Below are 20,584 nucleotides of genomic sequence, written 5' to 3'. Positions count from 1 at the left end.
CCTAGGGAGGCAGCAGGGATGGGTGACAGTATCTCCTAGGAAACTCTTCCCTCAAAGCCACTAACTAGATAGACCAGTGTAGACTGAAGCTTCTTCTGGAGTAATTCCTTCTCCTCAGGGTCCATCTTTTGTTTTGTGTCATTAATTCATGTAATTTGGGGTTTTGGTTCTATTTTGTTATGTTTTCTTGTGTGTTTTTGATTTATGGCTTTTTACAATTTTCTTAGTTTATGTTCAGGGATTAAAATGGATGTTCTATGTGAAAGCTGAGTTCCTTGTTTCTTTCTTTTGCCCGTGGCTGACTGCATGCTCTCTGTTGATGTCTTGTTCCTGGTCTTGACTCCATCTTGTCTGTGAAAGGAAGCACTCCAGCGGGCTTGCTTGATCAGAAGAAAGGGAAGTTTGCTTGGTTTAGTCACTCCACAGAAACCCATGGTAATGTTCCCCTGTGTTCTATGTGTGTAAATATGCATTGGTACATACCAGACTGGAGGGGAGGGTATTTTTCTTGATGGCTTCTGATACAGTGGTCCTGTATGTGTGTGTCTGTGTGTATGTGTGTGTGTCTGTGTGTGTGTGTGTGTGTGTGTGTGTGTGTGTAAGGGTATGGTAACCTTCCCCACTCAAAGCCAGTGAGTGCCTTATCATCTCTTAATATGTATAAAGTCAGCAAACATGACTTTATACATGACAAAACAAACAGCAAAGCTGATTGCAGCAGCTATTCCTTTATGGAACCCTTCCTTTGGATAGTACCACCCAAGATTAAGGTCACTGTAAATGCCAACTTGATACTGATACAGGCAGTTCCTTGATTTAGAAGATGATATGGTTCCTCCTTAAAGCCCAGGCATACCCACTTCTAATTTGGTTGTCTTTCCAAGCCTAGCACCATCCCCATCATACTACTCCAATAGCACAAAAGGGGCTCTCTGGGAGCAAAGTGTCTCAAAGTCAGAGCTCTATAACTTTAAAGAATGATGCCTGAAGAATTAAAGTAACCTTAGGTCAGAGAGGGCCAGAGATAGATGAAGTGAAAGAGTGAAGGCTCTTCAATTGTATGAAGGCTCTTCAATTGTATGAATGTATGTATGGATGTAACAAGGAACCTGACAAGCTCTGAAAGTGCTGTCTTCCCTGCTCACAGTGCTAAAACCATCCCTAAGGTCTGGCCTCACATACCAGCTCCCTCAGACATCAGGCTACAAAGGGAGTCTAAATGCTATAAAATTGAACACCATCATTTGGCTATTCACCACACTCCTTTGATGCTTCCAGAGCCTTATTTGGCTATAAGAGCCCTGTCTTACGGTGTAGAGTGAGGAGTTGGTCAATAAGGGACAATTGAGATGAGCATGGTGAAGGGGGTCATGATACTTGTGCTTCCAACCAAGTCCTACTCCAAACCCACTGTGTGAATGTGAGAATCTTCCCTTCCCTGTTTTGTAAAGTGAAGGGAACAAGTTATAGCTGGGTAATATCTAAAGTCTCATCCAATGACAACCTTCTTTGAAATGGCATCCAGATTTCTTTTTACCCAACTGTATTAAAAGTGAATCCTAGGGTGGAGAGGTCAAACATATGGTAAGTCATGGGTTCCTATTTGTATCTTGCATGTTCCTGAAAGGAGTGTCTTCTCACCCACCCATCTTGTCTTCATCCAAAATAAAAGAACCTTGGAAATTTTCCATCCAACAACATTATCCATATAACCAGTAGAAGCTTTTCCTGGGCTGTGGTGGCCCCATGGCGATTTGTCACATGGTGCCACATCACCTGATACCATACCCTCATTAACTGAAAATTCTGTGGCTGCTGAGGGTTAGTGATTTTCTCACCACATGAGGAGTTCTGTTCTGCAAGAAGAATGGAACCAGGACCAATGCTATAATGACCCCTCTGAAGAACAAGGGTTACCAAAAATAAAACTTGTTGTGTCATATTAAAAGGGTAAGAAACGGTGGAGAAGAAGAATTCTCTTGAGTAAAACTTTTATTTGGAATAAAGAATAATAATAAATGGCTTCTCTAAGCCACCACACTGGGTTGCAAGCTAGATGACTCCTGCTGCTCTGGAAATCTAGCCCACTGCTGCCTTGGGAAGAGAGTGTAGATTGACTGGACAGGTTGGCACCAGTGGAATTAGATGGTTTATATCCAAAGTCAGCCTGTTGGGATGGGAACGTCAGATTTACTGGAAGGGGAAATAATATCCCAACCTATCTTTAGTCTATCTTCAAGTCACATTTAAATTTAATTGGTGGATTCCACAGTTGTGATCCTCATTCTTGGTATCTGTAGTGCTAGTTTGAATCTTAGTACATGATTCTGGTAATAGCCATTTATTTCAAGCTCCCTATTTCAGGTATGGTCCTAGATACACCAGTACGCACTACAAGACAGGGAGCAGTCTTCCACATCCATATAGTAGTTCATGAGGCAACAAAAACACCCTTTCTACAAATAAGCTGGACCCTAAATTTGGGGATGAAGCCCCTTAGAATTGATGGGTGGGGAAAAAAGCAAAATAAAATATTTTCATGAAAGCTCTTCTTTTTATGGCTAGTAGTGGATGCAAATAGAAAACTTTTCTATTGTAGGAAAAGGTAGAAAAGGATTCAGTGATCACTGTTTTCAAGAAGCAAATGATCTTATCACCATATTTCCTCCCAAATCCTATGAGTTTGAGTGTCCTTGGCAGCAAAACTTACCCTAGACAAGCATCAGGCATGTTGGTCAAGGAAACCCCCAAACTTGGCCATGGCACTGTTCACAGCAGCACCACTGTACCCCACTATTAGATGCTGCTCAGGCTTTCATCCTCCCAAGCAGCACACAGTCTTGAAATAGGGTATTGTGCAAACTAATGCTCTTCTCTCCCCTTTCCTTCCCACCCTCAATGCCTTGCATCCCTTTGACTCTTATAGTGAGCATGCCCACAAGTGAGACCGAGTCTGTCAACACCGAAAACGTGGCTGGAGGTGACATCGAGGGAGAGAACTGCGGGGCCAGGCTGGCGTGAGTAGGCACGGCGAGCCCAGGGACTGGGGCTTTTCCAGGTGTGCGGGAAGGGATGCTGTGTCCTGAAATCACAATGGCTTGGCCCATTGTGGTTGAGGCAGAGGTCAGAGAAACATAAATCTCAGGTGGTGACTTGTGTGAGAAAAGACTGCCCTGGGTTGAGTATGGCTCCTAGGCAGGGGGAAGAGTCTTAACATTAAAGCCAGTCTCCAATTCTGCACTCCTGTAAGGGTCTGACTCATGGATTTCAAGCCCCTGTGCATTACATCAGTGAAATATGGGGTGGTGGGGGGTTAGAGGTGGCTCCAAAGTCTGTTTCTTCCCAGCCTCTCTCACCCCCTGTCACATGAGACACCTATGTGAGGGTCCCTGGGTCCTGCTGGTAAATGTGACCTGGAATAAGAAGATACAGGTAAGAAAATAACCTGGGAGCTAATAAACATGTTGGTCCTTATCTGCAACTCTAGTTACCCACCTAGTAAAGGGAAATAGAGATTCCTGAAGTGCAACCTTGAGTTATTGCAGAATTCATCAGTGTTTAGCCTGGAACGTGGCCAGTTACCTCCTCCAAAAGCAGCTCCAGCCTAGATACCTATGACTTCCCTTTCCCTGGGTCAGACCCCAGGACATAGGCTTTGGTGAGTGACTCACCCAGGACTGGGCCAGGTGCATTAGAGGAACAGTTCACACATGAATTATCACAATCACCCATCTTAGTTTTATCTTAAAAATGGAAACCAGTAGTCCCTGGGAAATGTTCCTCCACTAAAGGACGAAGGGAAAAAATAGTTTAACTGCTAAAAATAAGCAAACTGCTGGTTCTGTTACCAGCATCTCAGCAGAGTCCAAAGATTAAAGTTATATTCTGTCAGGGATTCACATTGACCTTGGGAATGAGGCCTCATGGAACATTCAGGATCTGCTTTGGGAAGTGGAACTTACTCTTCTTGTTGACTTTGTAGTATAAGAACTGTAAACTCACCTTGGTCCCTGAAAAGCACTGCATGCAGAAGGCTCTGAGTAGGACCAGTCCCAAATAAAATTAGTTTCAAAATCATTCCATCAGTGAAACAGTATCTTATTTCACCCTTCATTCCTGAAATGACTCAATGGTGTGAGCAAACCCCAACCCTTTTAAAAAGATTCTCCATAGATAAGTCTAAACAGAAGCCATGCCAGCCTTGAGAATGATCTCCAAGCCAAAGGAGAAGGGAAAACAAGGCTTAAGAACAGACCAGCTCTTGCAACTTCTATTTCCAGGGTACACAGGGCCTTCAGTATCACTCACTCTGACAGTGGCACCAGGGAGTCTGTACTGCAGATTTCTCGGCATCATTGGGAAGCAATTATTGTCAAAATGTTGTTAAAATACGGGGCTAATTACATTTTTAAACAGCAGTCCAAGCCTTTCCCTCTTCTCCTTTTGGAACCATACAAAGCAAGCACTCAAGTTTTTGCAAATGGGCCCCAGCAAACCCTCTAAGTCTGTCAGGCCTTTCTCTGGTCTTTATAACATGGAGGACCCTGCAACTCCGGCTTTTAGGCATAGCCCAAGTTGCAGACCAGGAGGGACCAGGGGAGTTCCCAGCTCTAGGAAGTCACTTGAGAGTACATTTCAGGAGAGTATGGTGGCTCTGTTGGAGGGTGATTATGATTATCCCCCAGAGAGGAAAGCTGACACCTCTAGTATATCTGTCATTTCTTTGAGGACACATTCTGCAGGCTGGGAGAGCTCTGTAGAAATGGTTCCTATTATCCTTATGAATATCCACATTGATGCATCTACTCTGTGCATATAAAATACCTAGACACATTACCAGAACTATAATATATACCTAATAAATTATGGTCTTTCCACCATCTCTCTACTCACCCCCACCCCACTCCCTGCCTCAGCCAACCATGGGATAAGACCACCAACATTCCTGGTGGGAAACACAGTGTGAGAACTGACTGGAGACTGAGACTGGGTCTTATGGGAAGGAGACAGTGAGGGTCTAACATTTTTAAAGCTAAGAGTTAAAAGGCTTGTGTGGTTGGATGAGACCAGGATGAGAATTTATAGGCAGTGAGAAGGCCTGATGAAGATGGTTCCTGAGGGGGTGGGGGCACAGAGAAAAAGGAACTACAGTATATTTTTGGGGGGAGATGGAGGTGATTAAAAAGAAGGAGCCATCAAAGTTTGAAGACAGTAAGGATGTTGAAGTAGAATTTGAAGCAGGGGTCCAACCGAGGGGCTTGCAGGTACTATGCAGGCAATAGGATATAGAGGTCCAAGGTGCAGCTGTGAACAGGGATGGAGCCACACACTTGAGGTTATCAGTATAAGAGCTATTAATGAGGGTATAGGACAAGGGTTGTTCATAGAGGAATAGAGTCAGAAGGCCAAGGGCCGAACCTTGGGAACATGACACACAGAAGAATAAGAACAAGTAAATGAAACAAATGAAGAGATGTTAAGGGAATAGACAGCAGCACTTGCCTGGAATCCATGGGAGAAAGAATTTCAAGAGAGAACTGTTTACTTGTACATTCATTCAAAGTATGCCCAGCTTGGTGCTAAGTGATGGTGATACATAGCAGTAGAAAGATTGATATCATCTCATTGGAGTTTATAATCTGTGTGGAAGTGACATTAAACAAGTGAATAAGTCACTGTAAACAGGGTAAGTGTTAAGAAGGAAAAGTATATTGTAGGGCTAATAACCGGTTAGACTGGCAACTTTTTTGAAGAATTAAATTTAAGCTGAGAAGTGAAGGGTGAAAATACATTATTGAAGTGAAGAGTAAGGAAGAATGTTCCAGTCAAAGGCAACAGTGTGTTTCAAGGCCTTTGGATGGAAGAACTGAGAGGCCAGTGTGGTCAGGGCAGAGTATGCGGGAAGAGACAGGGAGTTGAGGCTGGAGATGGGCATGGCCTGGTAGACCCCTTAATGATCTTTGTCTCTGTTACAAGACTGTGAGAAGTCATTGAATATGAGAAGTCACGAGAACATGGAGCTGGGTAGGGAGGCTGATTTGGTTTGTTTTGCATTCTTGAAGGATCACTTGGATGTGAGGAAAAGAATAGGTAGAAGCAATGCCAACACGGAAGCAGACACACAGTAAAGCATCATCAGTAGCAATTACTGAGGTGTGAGGTGATGGTGGCCTAGGCTAGAGTCACATGTGGAGATTAAAAAGTGGTTGGGTTATTTGTGTGTTCTGGAGCCATACTCTATAAGACTTGTTTGTGGGAGTTGGAGTCTTAGAAAAGGAGAGGAGTGGGAATGAGCCAGTGTAGGGCACTTGCTCCAGAAGTGAGGCCATGAAAGGGAGAGAAGAAAATAAGATGGCAGAAAGGAAGGCAGCAGTGGCCAAGTAAGGGCTTGTAAACACTGGGACAATCTTTATGGCAAAGAAGAGGCCAGTGAAAGGGGAGGGTCTAAGGATGCCAGAATGGAAATGAGTGATTATTGGAAGGCATTGCCTAAAAGGAGAAGGTTGACTTCAAAGACGCAGTTGGAGACACAAGATTTACAAAGGAAGAAGGAGTTCCTTATCTCTGGGACTAGTTGGAAGATAGAAAAAGAAACCTGGCATCAGCAGCCCTGAGGTCAAGTCTCAATCAGCCACCAACTAGCCATGTGACCTCAACCAAAGCACCTCCCCTCTGAGTCTTGGTCTCTCCCTCTGGGACACAAAGGAGTTGTCCTGGTTGTTGGCTCAGAGTGCTGTTAGCAGAGGCCTAGGGCCCCTGGGAGCCACCTGCAGGGGCTACTGCAGAAGGGGACCACTTTCACCTCTTTTACATATTGGGCTTCCATGTAAGATTTCATATGAATAAAACATTCTACAACTTGATAAATTGCAAACCATAGATCCAGGTGATATCTAAGGATCCCTTCCAAGCTCTCAAATTCTACAGTTCTATAACAAATATAAAATCCAAAATAGGCTCCAATGCAGAGTGAATGATAGGAGTCATACCAAATTATCTGTCATTTCATCACAGAAAGTGGGGGTTAGGTGTCTTAGGAACCTGAAGAACAGTACAGAGGTTTCAAACTAGTGAGTCACCAAGAGGTCACTAAAAGATTGCTGAGCATTGCTGAAGCCACAGTGGAGCCTGACATCGTAAATGTGAAGTCAGCCTCACAGAAAAATTCAACATATTTTTTGGCAGGCTATGTGGCCCAGAAGCACTAAAAACAGAGAGTGGTGTGAACCAGGGTGGCAGTTTAGCAAGACAGGCAAAGTAGAAGTCCCAGGTACTGTGTGGAGAGCAACATCAATGTGACCCTGGGGCCAACCTGAGAACTGGAAGTTAAGCCTGACATTAACCTGAGAACCCTACAAGGGTGTGAATGATAGGGAAGACATAGTGAGGGCAAAGATTGGGTTCGGAGGAAGAGCAGGAGGATTAATAGAGAAGGTGACTCTGTCCAGAATGTGGAGTGACTGAGCTAAGCATCCAGTTGGAGCAGTGTTCTGTGATGACAAGGTCCATTACCCTTCTAGAAATAATATCTGTGAATGGTGTTGAAGTTGTGGAGTCCAGGAGGTTGAGTCAGATGTGTGTCAACCTGGATGGTGACCACTGTGCCATCTGACTTAGGTTAGAAGCAAATTGGGACAATTTAGGGAAATACTATTTCATACAGCAAGTAGTAAATATATGGTTCTCATTACTCTAGGAAGGAAAGAAAGTCTGAAATATAAATAGTTTCCAAGAAGTAAGTAGTTAAGCAAAACAAAAGGAGTTTGGATTTGTCTTCAATTTTGAAACTTAATATCAACAAAGAAAATCATGGCTTCCTAGAAGGTTTGTCTTGGAGGCTTGGGTAGAGAAAGTATCCTGGGTTGAAGGAACTTCAAGTCCAAACCAGTAGAATTGTTCTGATGAGCATGAGTTACTTTCTCCACCTCCCTGCTCTCCTTCAGGAAGCCATTTAAAACACAAGGTAGGGATTGTACCTCACTAGGATAACAATGATAGAAAAAGCCAAGAAGACTTCTAAGCAAGTTGTGCATACCCCATTGGGGTTTGGAAGACCTCTACTGTTCTGAGGAATCAGAAGTGGTTTAAAAACCGGTGGAAGGGGGGCGCCTGGGTGGCGCAGTCGGTTAAGCGTCCGACTTCAGCCAGGTCACGATCTCGCGGTCCGTGAGTTCGAGCCCCGCGTCAGGCTCTGGGCTGATGGCTCGGAGCCTGGAGCCTGTTTCCGATTCTGTGTCTCCCTCTCTCTCTGCCCCTCCCCCGTTCATGCTCTGTCTCTCTCTGTCCCAAAAATAAATAAACGTTGAAAAAAAAAATTAAAAAAAAAAAAAAACCGGTGGAAGGAAGCAGCATTTACCACATGTCAGCCAGACCAGGGTGTGGACTGGTGCCATGGTACAAGGCACCCAGGTGCTCTGGTGCTTGCTTACTCACACAGTAGGACAGACCAGCCTTCCAAACCCTGAGCCAGTGGTTACTTCCCACAAGGTGAAGTTGCTGAGCAATGGGATCCCTCTGTTTTCATGAAGTGTGGTCCTACAGTTGTCTCCTACCTATAGGAGGGAGTATGGAGAAATTCAGACGCTTGGCCTTTACAGAGTTCTAACCTCAGCTCTCCAAGGACTGAAGTTTCCTTTGTCTCCAGATGTTGCCACTTGAGCAGTACCCTCCCCATTTCTTAAGTAATATGATACATAAAAGGTAATGAACATTTCTGACCCAGTGAACCTAAAATTACATTCATAATCCCCTGAGAAGAGCAGCAACAATAATAGGCTTTGAGTGTGGTATCCAGGGTTATACATCAGGACTTGAAACTAAGTGGAAAGGAAAGTCCTACTCTATTTCCTCCTCTTCAGAATGTTCCAGAATGCCACAGAAGGACCCATAGCTGATGACCATGCTGGAACTAGGACTAGCACCTCATTTCAAACACCCCAGCTCTGATCCCCCTCTATGCCCACTCCCCAGAGTCATTTACCTGGGAGATATGATATTTGGTTTTAAGAACCCACTTTTGCTGATCCACTTGGACTGAGAGAGACCCTTACAGGAAAGAGCACGTGGTCTGCATTAAAGGACACCCTAGAGAGGATCACTGAGACATTTCTGAAAGAAGGCCTGGGGCCAGACCAGGTTCTGTAGACAGAGTCACAAGACTAAAGCCCGCGGTCATCCACTTTGGCTTATGCCTAACAGCAAGGAGAGTCAACTCTCCAAAAGTAAGCCTAGAGAAGACCCTGAAGGTCCCCAAGCTCAGCATGGCCTGCTGGAGAAGAGAGGACCCCAGATTCCCCAACACCCAGTTAGCATCTGGAAAACATTTGTTTCTCCCATTAAACCGTGGCTCTAAATAAAAATGCTGTCCTTGGCTCCCGGTCCCCTTCCCACACACTTTGTTAACATGTGATTAAACACTCCAGCCCTAGCAGGCAGTCTTAGGGGTGGGGAAAGGTTATTAGCTAGTGGTTCAGAGCAGTAAAGGCACTTGGCTAGGATTCTCAGTGCCCCAGAGATATAATTATCTCACACACGATGGCTTTGCCACCTGTCACATCTTCTGTTAATTTTTTTTAATAAAAAATAATGAGAGGGGTTGTTTTCTTGCTATGTGACACAGCTTGCTTTGTGCTGAGCTAGGACAACACAGGCTTGCAGCAGTTGCCTCCTGAACTCCCTGCTCATGTTTTCTCTCTGCATCTGTCTTTGTCTCCCTACCAATGTCTCTGTCACTTTCTTCCTCCCCAACTTACATTCTGCATCCATCAGGGTATCCATCTGAGCATGGTTGCTCCACCTACAGTCTCTCCACCTTACTCCCTTAACACCAAAGGCTTTTCTGATACATTGCCTTCAATTGTTTTGTCTCAAATGCTTACATTCCCTGCCCCCACCCCTTCTTCCCTCCTTCTCCCCTCTCTCCTTCCTCCCTTCTCCCAGCCTTCCTCCTCCTAGTCTCCTGTGGACTCTCCTATATGAACTTGGTAGCCTCAGGGCCTCCTTGAAGATTCCTCCTTCCCCATTCAATGACCCTTTGAGTCACACCTGTCCTATGCTTTCACCTGAAAGTTCCCCATGTCTTTAAGGCTGCACATAACTGTCAGTTTCCTGAGCTTCTGACAGGACCTGTGGCTGTTCCTTTAGGCCCAGCCGCAGCCCTCAGGCCAGGATTGTAATGGCCTTTCAGTTCCCAGCTGGCTTCTATTGCTTATCTTCACTTCATACCCCAGCATTGGCTGGGATCCTGTTCAGACAGCAGTGGGGTCTGTGATGACGTGCTCCTGCCTCTGGTTTCCAACTGGTGAGACTTTCACATCTGCAGAGAGACCTTCCTGTCCTCCATGGCTCTCATCAAGGTGCAGCATTCCCTACACACAGCCTAACCTAACTTCATGGGACCTGCTGAGCAGATGCTGTTTGCCACATGGCGCCTCCAGAGACTCTCCAGAGAGTGTTGCTTCCACTTAGAAAATACTGGGTTTGTAGACTTGTCAGGCGTTGGTTTTCACATTCATACACACAAACGTGCCAGGAGATGTTGACAAATAGGGTTTTGACTCTTCAGAGTTGTTCTACTTCACTCCACACATCCATCCAGTGCCCATTTATAGTCATGCAGGGACATCAAACTTCTCTAGAATTGCTGAATATCTTTTAAATGGAAGATGGGGCGCCTGGGTGGCGCAGTCGGTTAAGCGTCCGACTTCAGCCAGGTCACGATCTCGCGGTCCGTGAGTTCGAGCCCCGCGGCAGGCTCTGGGCTGATGGCTCGGAGCCTGGAGCCTGTTTCCGATTCTGTGTCTCCCTCTCTCTCTGCCCCTCCCCCGTTCATGCTCTGTCTCTCTCTGTCCCAAAAATAAATAAAAAAACGTTGAAAAAAAAATTTAAATGGAAGAATATGCATATGTGTCATTTTGTAACATCTGCTTTTTCTCTTTCAGCCATCGGATTTCCAAATCAAAGTTCAGGTGAGTGAGATGCATGTTCATCTTCTTTCCTACTGCCCACCAGCTCTCTCCCTATGCTTTTGGGTAGCCCAAGGTAATACCTACCGGGTGGGGAAGTATAGTGAGGGTTTTCTTCTACGGAGTAAATGCTCTCTTCTGTACAGCTACGAAGAAAAGTCCTTTAAATCAGATCCAGCATATAATTCAAGGGTTGATATTTGTTGAATTTTCTTTGCCAGTCTTTTTGGCAGCACCATCTCTAGGAGGTTGTGAAACCCAATGTGTTTCCCTTATAAGATAAAGTCCAATTAAAATAAATGTAATATGGACACTTGCTACTGTTCTTGCCTACTTCATGTTTGTGGAACACAGTGAGAAATGAACTGTAAGGACTATGGAATGCACATAGGATAACTACACCTTTCTGCTTCACAGGATCTGTGGTCTTCAGCCCCAGATCTGCCTTTCCAGCCTCACCTCCCGTGCTCCTCTGCACATAGTCTTTGTTCCCACCACATGGAATGGTTAATTTCTTGCAGTCACCAGAATGTTCCCTGTCCTCTCAGACATCAAGGCCTTTGCATGTAGGCTTTCTTCTACCTGAGTCACTGTGTCCACATGTCTTCATTCGGAGAATTCAGATTTTTGTTAAGAACCTCAAATGTTACTACATCTACCACATTCTCTGCAAACTCTCCAGGAGAAGTTACTCACCTCTCTCCATTCTCATAGTGCTTTCTTCATTCATACCTCTATCACAGCACTTAACATACTACACTCCAGTTATTGGTTCATAGGCCTATCTTTTTCAATAGCCCCTGCATGCCTCAGAGAGCCTAGCTAAGTGCTGGTCCAAGAGTAGGCTGTCCATACATGTATGTTGAATGGAAGAATGAATGGATTTGTGGAGTGGGGATGTGAATTTTCTCCCACAAAGCTTCTACATGCCAAAAATATTCGTTGTTTATGTTTTGTAATTGATCTAATCTTGCTTCCCTAGCCTCACCTACTGTGTAGCAGGAGCATAAATAACACTAAACTTTAGTCCAGCTGGGTAAATATAACCCACTGCTATACTTTAAATAGTCCTTGAAGGTGAAATGTTCAGTTTCTCATATTTCCATTTCGCCAGCTTTTCTCCAGGATGGAATCTGGATACATGGGGGCAGGGAACTTCAAGATCCTGGGAAGTAAACAGGCCTTGGTGAGGGCTGCTCCTGGAATCCTTCTGAGTCCTCTGCCTATCTCCCCTGTATGATGGCTAGTCTGGGCTTCTCTCTGAACTGGCCCCTACTGGGATGCAACAATCCATCTAGTTTAGACATCTACCTCTGGAATCCATGGGTCCCCCCATATTTTCATTTGATCTTGAAATCTCTACCTCTGCTCTCTGACCTCCAAGGTCTGTCAGTCCACTGACTTCAGCCACCTCCACACCTCATCTGAGTGCATGGACACTTCCAGGTCCTTCACACTCCGTAAACAAGCTACGGGAAACCCAGAGCACTATGGCAGGCTCACCTACCTACCCGCCTCCCACTGCTGTATTTGTACCAGCCTGAATAGAACTCTGAGTCAAAGACTGATGTCCCAGGGGGCTGCAGACAGCCCCCCATACTATACCCAATGGAGGCCACCACTAGCCTCAGTGTCTCCGGGCTTCCCCATGATTATTTGGGTATTCCTAAAGCAACCCTCTGCAACCTCTTGAGACTTGGCTTCTGGGCTGAGAATTAAGTGAGGACTCTGATGTCTTATTTTCACCCTATTTCTGATACCTTTTTTCTCCCATAATTTGCTAGAACTGGAAAATGCAGGCCTTTCTCCCCTTCCTCTTTCTCTCAATCCAAGACCTCCTTTACATAAAAAAAAAAAAAAAAAATCTAGGGTCAAGTCTACCAGGCCTAACTGGTACATGAAAAAGAGAGTTCTAAAAAAATATTTTAAAAACCTTTTTCTCTCAGTGATGCTTGAATTTTACTGCTTTATCTTCAGTATCTGAAGAAGTGGCATATACATAATAGGAACTGAATTAATATCTGATGAGTGAACGAATGAATGAATGGTCTTGCCTTAGTAAGACAATAGGCTTACACAAACTCAAACAAAATATCTAATTTGACAGCCAAAGCTGAGAAAGCATTCGTGTTCCTGACAGTTCCAAAGCTTCTACACAATAAGAGTAAAGGGATGTAAAAATCCATTTGAAAATATTTCCAAAATATCATTCTCATGACATGCAAGTGAATAAATCATAAATGAACAAATGAATGCATGAATGAATGAATGAACATGATCCAAAGGATTGGAAGAGAAATTACATCTTTATATGGACTCTGTCTAGTGAAAGATTATCCAGGAGACTGGGAACATTTTTTTACTCAGTGACCCATAGTGTAACCTGTGCTTTTGAAAAAGGAGAGGAACAGGACAGTGGTCCCCCTAAACCTCAGGGCTCTTTTCCAAGCTTTGAGACTCACCTCAACCTGCTGTCTGCTTAACCTCCTATATTCCAACCATTTGATCTCTGGGAAGAGTTCCTCCCTCTATAGCTACTGTTCAAGATACAACAGAGACACAGAGAGAAGACTTTCTGTTCCCAAAAGGCACACTACTAGTAACTTGGCACTATCGTTCAACCCATTTTCAGATGAGGATACTGAGGCTGAGAGATGCAGATGGTCACCTGGCTTACATATGGCCAAGTGAGAACCCACACCCAGGTCCCATACTGCTAACCACTGTGCCAGACTAGTGATAAGGTTCTACCCAGGAATACTAAACTCTATTTCTGCTCAGCTATTATATCTTAGGCATGGGCAGGTAGCTCTACAGCAGGGCTGTTGAATAGAAATATGTGAGCCACATAAACATTCTAAAATTTTTTCTAGTAGCCATGTTAAAAAGTAGAAAAAAACAGGTGAAAATAATCTAATATAATTTATTTAACCCAGTGTATCAAAAACATTATCATGTCAACATGTAATTAATATAAAGTTTTTTGTTTCTTTGTGTGTGCTTTGGTTTGGTTTTTGCTTTTTGGTGTTTTTTTCCCAAATTTTTATTTAAATTCTTGTTAGCTAACATATAGTGTAATATTGGTTTCAGGAATAGAATTTAGTGATTCATCACTTACATGTAACACCCAGTGCTCATCACAAGTGCCCTCCTTAATGATCATTGCCCATATAGCCCATCCCCCCACCCACTTCCCTCCAACACTTCAGCATTTCTGTCTTTGAGTCTTTTATGGTTTGCTTCCCTCTTTTTCTCTTTTTTTCCCTTTCCCATATGCTCATTTGTTTTGTTTCCTAAATTCCACGTATGAGTGAAATCATATGGTATTTGTCTTTCTTTGACTGACGTATTTCGCTTAGCATAATACACTCTAGCTCCATCCACGTTGTTGTAAATGGCAAGCTTTCATTCTTTTTGATGGCTGAGTGATATTCCATTACATATATACATATATGTGTGTGTACATACATATATACGTGTGTGTGTGTGTACACATACCACATATTCTTTATCCATTCATCAGACAGTAGACACTTGGGCTCTTGCCATAGTTTGGCTATTGTTGATAATGCTGCTATAAACATCAGGGTGCATGTAGCCCAATCTGTACTTTTGTATCCATTTGAATCTGTACTTTTGTATCCTTTGGGTAAATACCTAGTAGTGCCATTGCTGGATCCCAGAGTAGTTCTATTTTTAACTTTTTGAGGAACCTCCATACTGTTTTTCCACAATGGCTACACCAGTTTGCATTCCCAACAACAGTGTAAAAGGGTTCCCCCTTTTTTTGCATCCTCACCAAAATCTGTTGTTTCCTATGTTGTTAATTTCACCCATTCTGACAGATATGAGGTGGTATCTCATTGTGGTTTTGATTTGTATTTCCCTGATGATGAGTGATGTTGAGCATCTTTTCATGTGTCTGTTAGCCATATGGATGTCTTCTTTGGAAAAATGTCTATTCATGTCTTTTGCCCATTTCTTCACTGGATTATTTGTTTTTTTGGGGGGTGTTGAGTTTGATAAGTTCTTTATAGATTTTGGATACTAACCTTTTATCTAATATGTTATTTGTAAATATCTTCTCCCATTCCATCAGTTGCTTTTTAGTTTTGTAGATTGTTTCCTTCACTGTGCAGGTTTTTATCTTGATGATGTCCCAGTAGTTCCTTTTTGCTTTTGTTTCCCTTGCCTCCAGTGACATGTCTAGTAGGAAGTTGCTACAGCCAAGGTCAAAGAGGTTGCTGCCTATATTCTTCTCTAGGATTTTGATGGTTTACTGTTTCACATTTAGGTCTTTCATCCATTTTTAATTTATTTTGTGTATGGTGTAAGAAATGGTCCAGTTTCATTCTTCTGTATGTTGCTGTTCAGTTTTCCCAACACCATTTGTTGAAGGGTCTGTCTTTTTTCCATTGAATATTCTTTCCTGCTTTGTTGAAGACTAATTGACCATATAGTTGTGGGTCCATTTCTGGATTTTCTATTCTGTTCAATTGATCTACATGTCTGTTTTTGTGCCAGTACCATACTGTCTTGATGACTAAATCTTTGTAATATAGCTTAAAGTCTGGAATTGTGAGGCCTCCATCTTTGTCTTTCTTTCTCAAGATTGCTTTGACTATTTGGGTTCTTTTGTGGTTTCATACAAATTTTAGGATTGTTTGTTCTAGCTCTGTGAAAAATGTTAGTGGTATTTTGATACAAACTGCATTAAATATGTAGATTGCTTTGGGTAGTGTCCACATTTTAACAATGTTTGTTCTTCTAATCCATGAGCATGGAATTTTTTCACATTTCTTTGTGTCCTCTTCAATTTCTTTCATAAGTATTCTATAGTTGTCAGAGTGCAGATCTCTTACCTCTTTGGTTAGGTTTATTCCTAGGTATCTATCTTATGGTTTTTAGTGCAACTGCAAATGGGATCAATTCCTTGATTTCTTTTTCTGCACTTCATTATTGGTGTATAGAAACGCAAACAATTTTTGTACATTGATTTTATATTCTGCAACTTTGCTGAATTCATGTATTAGTTCTAGCAATTCTTTTTTGGTGGTGTCTTTTGGGTTTTCTACATAGAGTATCATATTGTCTGCAAATAGTAAATTCTTCCTTGCGGATTTGGATGCCTTTTATTTCTTTTTGTTGTTAATTGCTGAAGCTAAGACTTCCAGTACTATGTTAAATAGTAATGGGGAGAGCGGACATCCCTGTCTTGTTTCTGACCGTAGAGGAAAAGCTCTCAGTTTTTCACCATTGAGGATGATATTAGCTGTGTGTCTTTCATATATGACTTTTATGATATTGAGGTATGTTCCATCTATACTTACTTTGTTGAGGGCCTTTATCAAGAATGGATGCTATGTTTTGTCAAATGCCTTTTCTGCATCTATTGAGAGGATCATATGGTTCTTATCCTTTCTTTTATTAATGTAGGGTATCACGTTGATTAATTTGCAGATATTGAACCACCCATGCAGCCCAAGAATAAATTCCACTTGAATATGGCTAATAATTCTTTTAATGAACTATTGGATTCAATTTGATAGTATCTTGTTGAGAATTTTCACATCCATGTTCATCATGGATATTGGCCTGTAATTCTCCTTTTTAATGGGATCTTTGACTGGTTTTGGAATCAAGGTGATATTGGCCTCATAGAGTGAATTTTGAAGTTTTCCTTCCCTTTATATTTTTTGGAACAGTTTGAGAAGACTAGATATTAACTCTTCTTTAAATGTCTGGTAGAATTCCCCTGAGAAGCCATCTGGCCCTGGACTTTTGTTTGCTGGGAGACTTTTGATTACAGATTCAATTTATTTGCTGGTTATGGGTCTTTTCAAATTCTGTTCCAGAATATTCTCATAATTGTTTGTATTTCTGTGGTGTTGGTTGTGATCTCTCCTCTTTCATTCGTGATTTTTTCTATTTGCATCTTTTCTCTTTTCTTTTTGATAAATCTGGCTAGGGGTTATCAATTTTATTAATTCTCTCAAAGAACAAGTTGTTAGTTTTTTAATATGTTCTACTTGGTTATTTTGTTTGTTTCTATATAATTCATTTCTGCTCTAATATTTATTATTTTCCTTCTTCTGCTGGCTTTATTTGCTGTTCCTTTTCTAGCTTCTTAAGGTGTAAGGTCGTTAGGCTATGTATTTGAGACTTTTCTTGCTTTCCAAGGTAGACCTGAATCGCAATATACTTCCCTCTTAGGACCACCTTTGCTGCATCCCAAAGGTTCTAGATTGTCCTGTTTTCATTTTCATTTGCTTCCATGTATTTTTTTTATTTCTTCTCTAATTTCCTCGTTAATCCATTCATTCTTTAGTAGGATATTCTTTAACCTCCATGTATTTGTGGTCTTTCCAAATTTCTCTTGTGGTTGACTTTGAGTTTCATAGCATTGTGGTCAGAAAAGTTGGATGCTGTGTTCTTTTGTGCTTGTTGAGATCCTATTTGTGACCCAGTATGTGATCTGTTCTGAAGAATGTTCTATGTGCACTCAAAAAGAATATGGATTCCACTGCTTTAGGATGAGTGTTCTGAATATATCTGTTAAGTCCTTGCAGTCCAGTGTTTTATTCAAAGTCACTGTTTCTGTGTGCTGATTTTCTGCTTAGATAATCTGTCCATTGTTGTAAGTGGGGTGTTAAAGTCCCCTACTATGCTACTTCAGCTTTCTTTTGGCGACCATTACCATGATATGTGGTTGTCCATCCCCTCACTTTCATTCTACAGATTTCTTTAGGTCTAAAATGAGTCCCTTGTACACAACATATAGATGAGTCTTGTTTTTTTATCCATTCTGATACCCTATTCTTTTGATAAGAGCATTTAGTCTTTGCATTTGCATTTAGTCTGTACATTAGCATTTACATTTAGAGTAATTATTGAAAGATATTAATTTAGTGCCATTGTATTAACCTGTACAGTTGGTGTTTCTGGTGATGTTCTATTTTCTTTCTGATCTTTGTGTTTTTTTTGGTATTTTTTCCTCCACTCAAAGAGTCCTCTTTAATATATCTTGCAGGGCTGGTTGGGTGGTCACGAAATCCTTTAGTTTTTGTTTGGGAAACTCTTTATCTCTCCTATTCTGAATGACAGCCTTGCTGGATACAGTGTTCTTGGCTGCATATTTTTCCCATTCAGCACATTGAATATATTATGCCACTACCTTTTGGCCTGCCAAATTTCTTTGGACAGATCTACTCTGAACCTGATCTGTCTTCCCTTGTAGGTTAAGGACTTTTTTTTCCATTGCTGCTTTTAGGATTTTTTCATTGTCTGTGTATTTTGTGAATTTGACTATGATATGTCTTTGAGATGGCTGGCTTTTGTTGAATTTAATGGGAGTTCTCTGTGTTTCATGAATTTCAATGTCTGTTTCCTTCTCCAGAGTAGGGAAGTTTTCAACTATAATTAACTCAAGTAAACCTCCTCCTCCTTTTTCTTTATCTTCTTCTTCTGGGACTTCTATAATATGAATATTATTATGCTTTAAGGAGTCACTCAGTTTCCTAAGTCTGCATTCATGATCCAAAACCTTTCTTTCCCTCTTTTTTTTTCACCTTCATTATTTTTCATAATCTTATCTTTTATATCACTGATTCATTCCTCTGCTTTGTCCATCCTCATTGTCATTGCATCCATTTGGTTGTGCATCTTGGTTATTGCATTTTTTATTTCAGCCTCATGAATTTTTAGTTCTTTTATCTCTGCAATAAGGGATTCTCTAGTGTGTTCTATGCTTTTCTCAAGCCTAGCTAATATCCTTATGATTATTTTCTTAAATGCTGGTTCAGACATCTTATTTATATCTATATTGATTAAATCCCTGGTCATAACTTCTTCCTGTTCTTTCTTTTGGGATGAATTCCTTTGTCTTGTCATTTTGTCTGGGTCACTAGTTTTTTTTTGGGGGGGGGGGGGTTGTTAGAAAAGCCTGCTCCTATATTCCTGCTCCTGAGAGTGATAGAAGAGGTCCAAAAAAAAAAAAAAAAAAAAAAAAAAAAAAAAAAAAGAAAGGAAACTAGATCCTATTTCCCCTAGAGCTGAAGCTTTTGCAGCATCCTATGATCAGTAGACTTGATGCATGCAAGGGGTTTGTGCTGGTCTTCTGGGGCTGTGGCCTGCTGCACTGAATCTCAGACTGACCTGTCCTAGTAGAGATGCACCTGCAGGGTACAGGGGGCAGAGCTTAGTGTAAGCAACTACAGCCTCCACTTGCTAGTGCTGTTTTGCTCACTGAAGTTGATCAGTGCTGATGGGTGGGCTAGGGTGGGGGGAATAGTGTCACCCCACTCTCTTGTCCCCGGAGTGGGGAGTTCATGCCCACCACTCTTCAGAAAGCCCTCACAAAAGAACAGACAAGCACCTCTTTTGTGTCCCTAGCCTCTTCCAGATCCCTGCCTTCACCCTGCCTGCGACCAAGCTGTCTGTCTGCCAGGTAGAACAGTACTCCTGTGTTTTATCTCAGGCATGTGGCTAGGTTTCAAAATTACAAATTTTAGAGATCTGTATGGCTCAAACACATGCTGATCCTCTGGGAGAGGGCCTAGCCAGGTTTTTGCCATTTGCTGGTTTGTCTCAGAAAATGGTCACGAGATCGTGTAGTGGTTCGGAGTTTATGGTAAAGAACAGCACAACTCCAGACAAAGGTTTGTTGTCCTTAGGCAGTGTCTTTTTTCCTATGCTAGGGAACAGGGCAGCACATTGGTGCTGCCACTTTTTTTGTCCCCAGAGGGGACATGCCACCACTCCCAAATGCACTCCAAGCAGGGAAACTGTTTATCTCTGTGCAACCCAGGGAATTCTCAGACCATGCTGCCCACTCCTGGGTCTCTACCTTCCTTCCCCACCAGAGCACCACCAAGCCCACCAGGCATGACCCTAGCAATGGCACAGACCTTCAAAATTTCAGCTTTCCAAGTGAAGGAAGCCATAGAGAGAAAGACATATACCATATGTTTTCACTCTTATGTGGGATCCTGAGAAACTTAACAGAAACCCATGGGGGAGGGGAAGGGGAAAAAAAAGAGGTTAGAGTGGGAGAGAGCCAAAGCATAAGAGACTCTTAAAAACTGAGAACAAACTGAGGGTTGATGGGGGGGGTGGGAGGGAAGGGAGGGTGGGTGATGGGTATTGAGGAGGGCACCTTTTGGGATGAGGACTGGGTGTTGTATGGAAACCAATTTGACCATAAATTTCATATATTGAAAAAAAATTTCAGCTTTCCACTGCACTGCTCTCCTTTTCCCAGACAGTGGTTTTGGGGGAGAGTTTGTCTTGTACACTTCCCTTCGTGCACTTTCACTCTTTCCTTCTCTTTCTTTCTCTTTTGCTACTCTCTATAATATCGGGACTCTGTCCCCATTGTGGCATCTGCAACTCTTCTCTCCCCCAAATCAACTCTCTGCAGCTCCTGTCTTCAACAGTGTGGCTGTTTTCTACCTCTTGTGCAGTTTTTCTCTCTTAGCCTTCAGATATTGGGTGTTCATGATGGTTTGATATTTATCTGTGTTTGAGGGATGAGGCAAGCTTAGGGTCCTCCTAGTCCTCTGCCATCTTAACTCCTGTTTAATATAAAAATTGAGATATTTTACATTAATTTTTGTACTAAA

At 42.3% G+C, this 20,584-nt stretch overlaps 1 protein-coding gene across 11 annotated transcripts in view; it reads left to right on the top strand.

Annotated features, from left to right (window-relative positions):
- Positions 1-20,584, top strand: part of CACNA1C (calcium voltage-gated channel subunit alpha1 C) — a 664,692-nt gene that overhangs the window by 508,040 nt on the left and 136,068 nt on the right. For all 11 annotated transcript variants that reach the window (XM_032593890.1, XM_032593889.1, XM_032593891.1 and 8 more), the window contains exons 10-11: positions 2,927-3,017; positions 10,941-10,967. In XM_032593890.1, coding sequence (XP_032449781.1) covers positions 2,927-3,017; positions 10,941-10,967 — 118 coding nt within the window. The remainder of the gene's footprint in view (positions 1-2,926; positions 3,018-10,940; positions 10,968-20,584) is intronic.

This window comes from Lynx canadensis, chromosome B4 (assembly GCF_007474595.2).
Source record: "Lynx canadensis isolate LIC74 chromosome B4, mLynCan4.pri.v2, whole genome shotgun sequence".
Classification (NCBI taxonomy): Eukaryota; Metazoa; Chordata; class Mammalia; order Carnivora; family Felidae; genus Lynx; species Lynx canadensis.
Note: the sequence above shows the minus strand (reverse complement) of the source record. Positions and strands in the feature narration are given on the sequence as shown.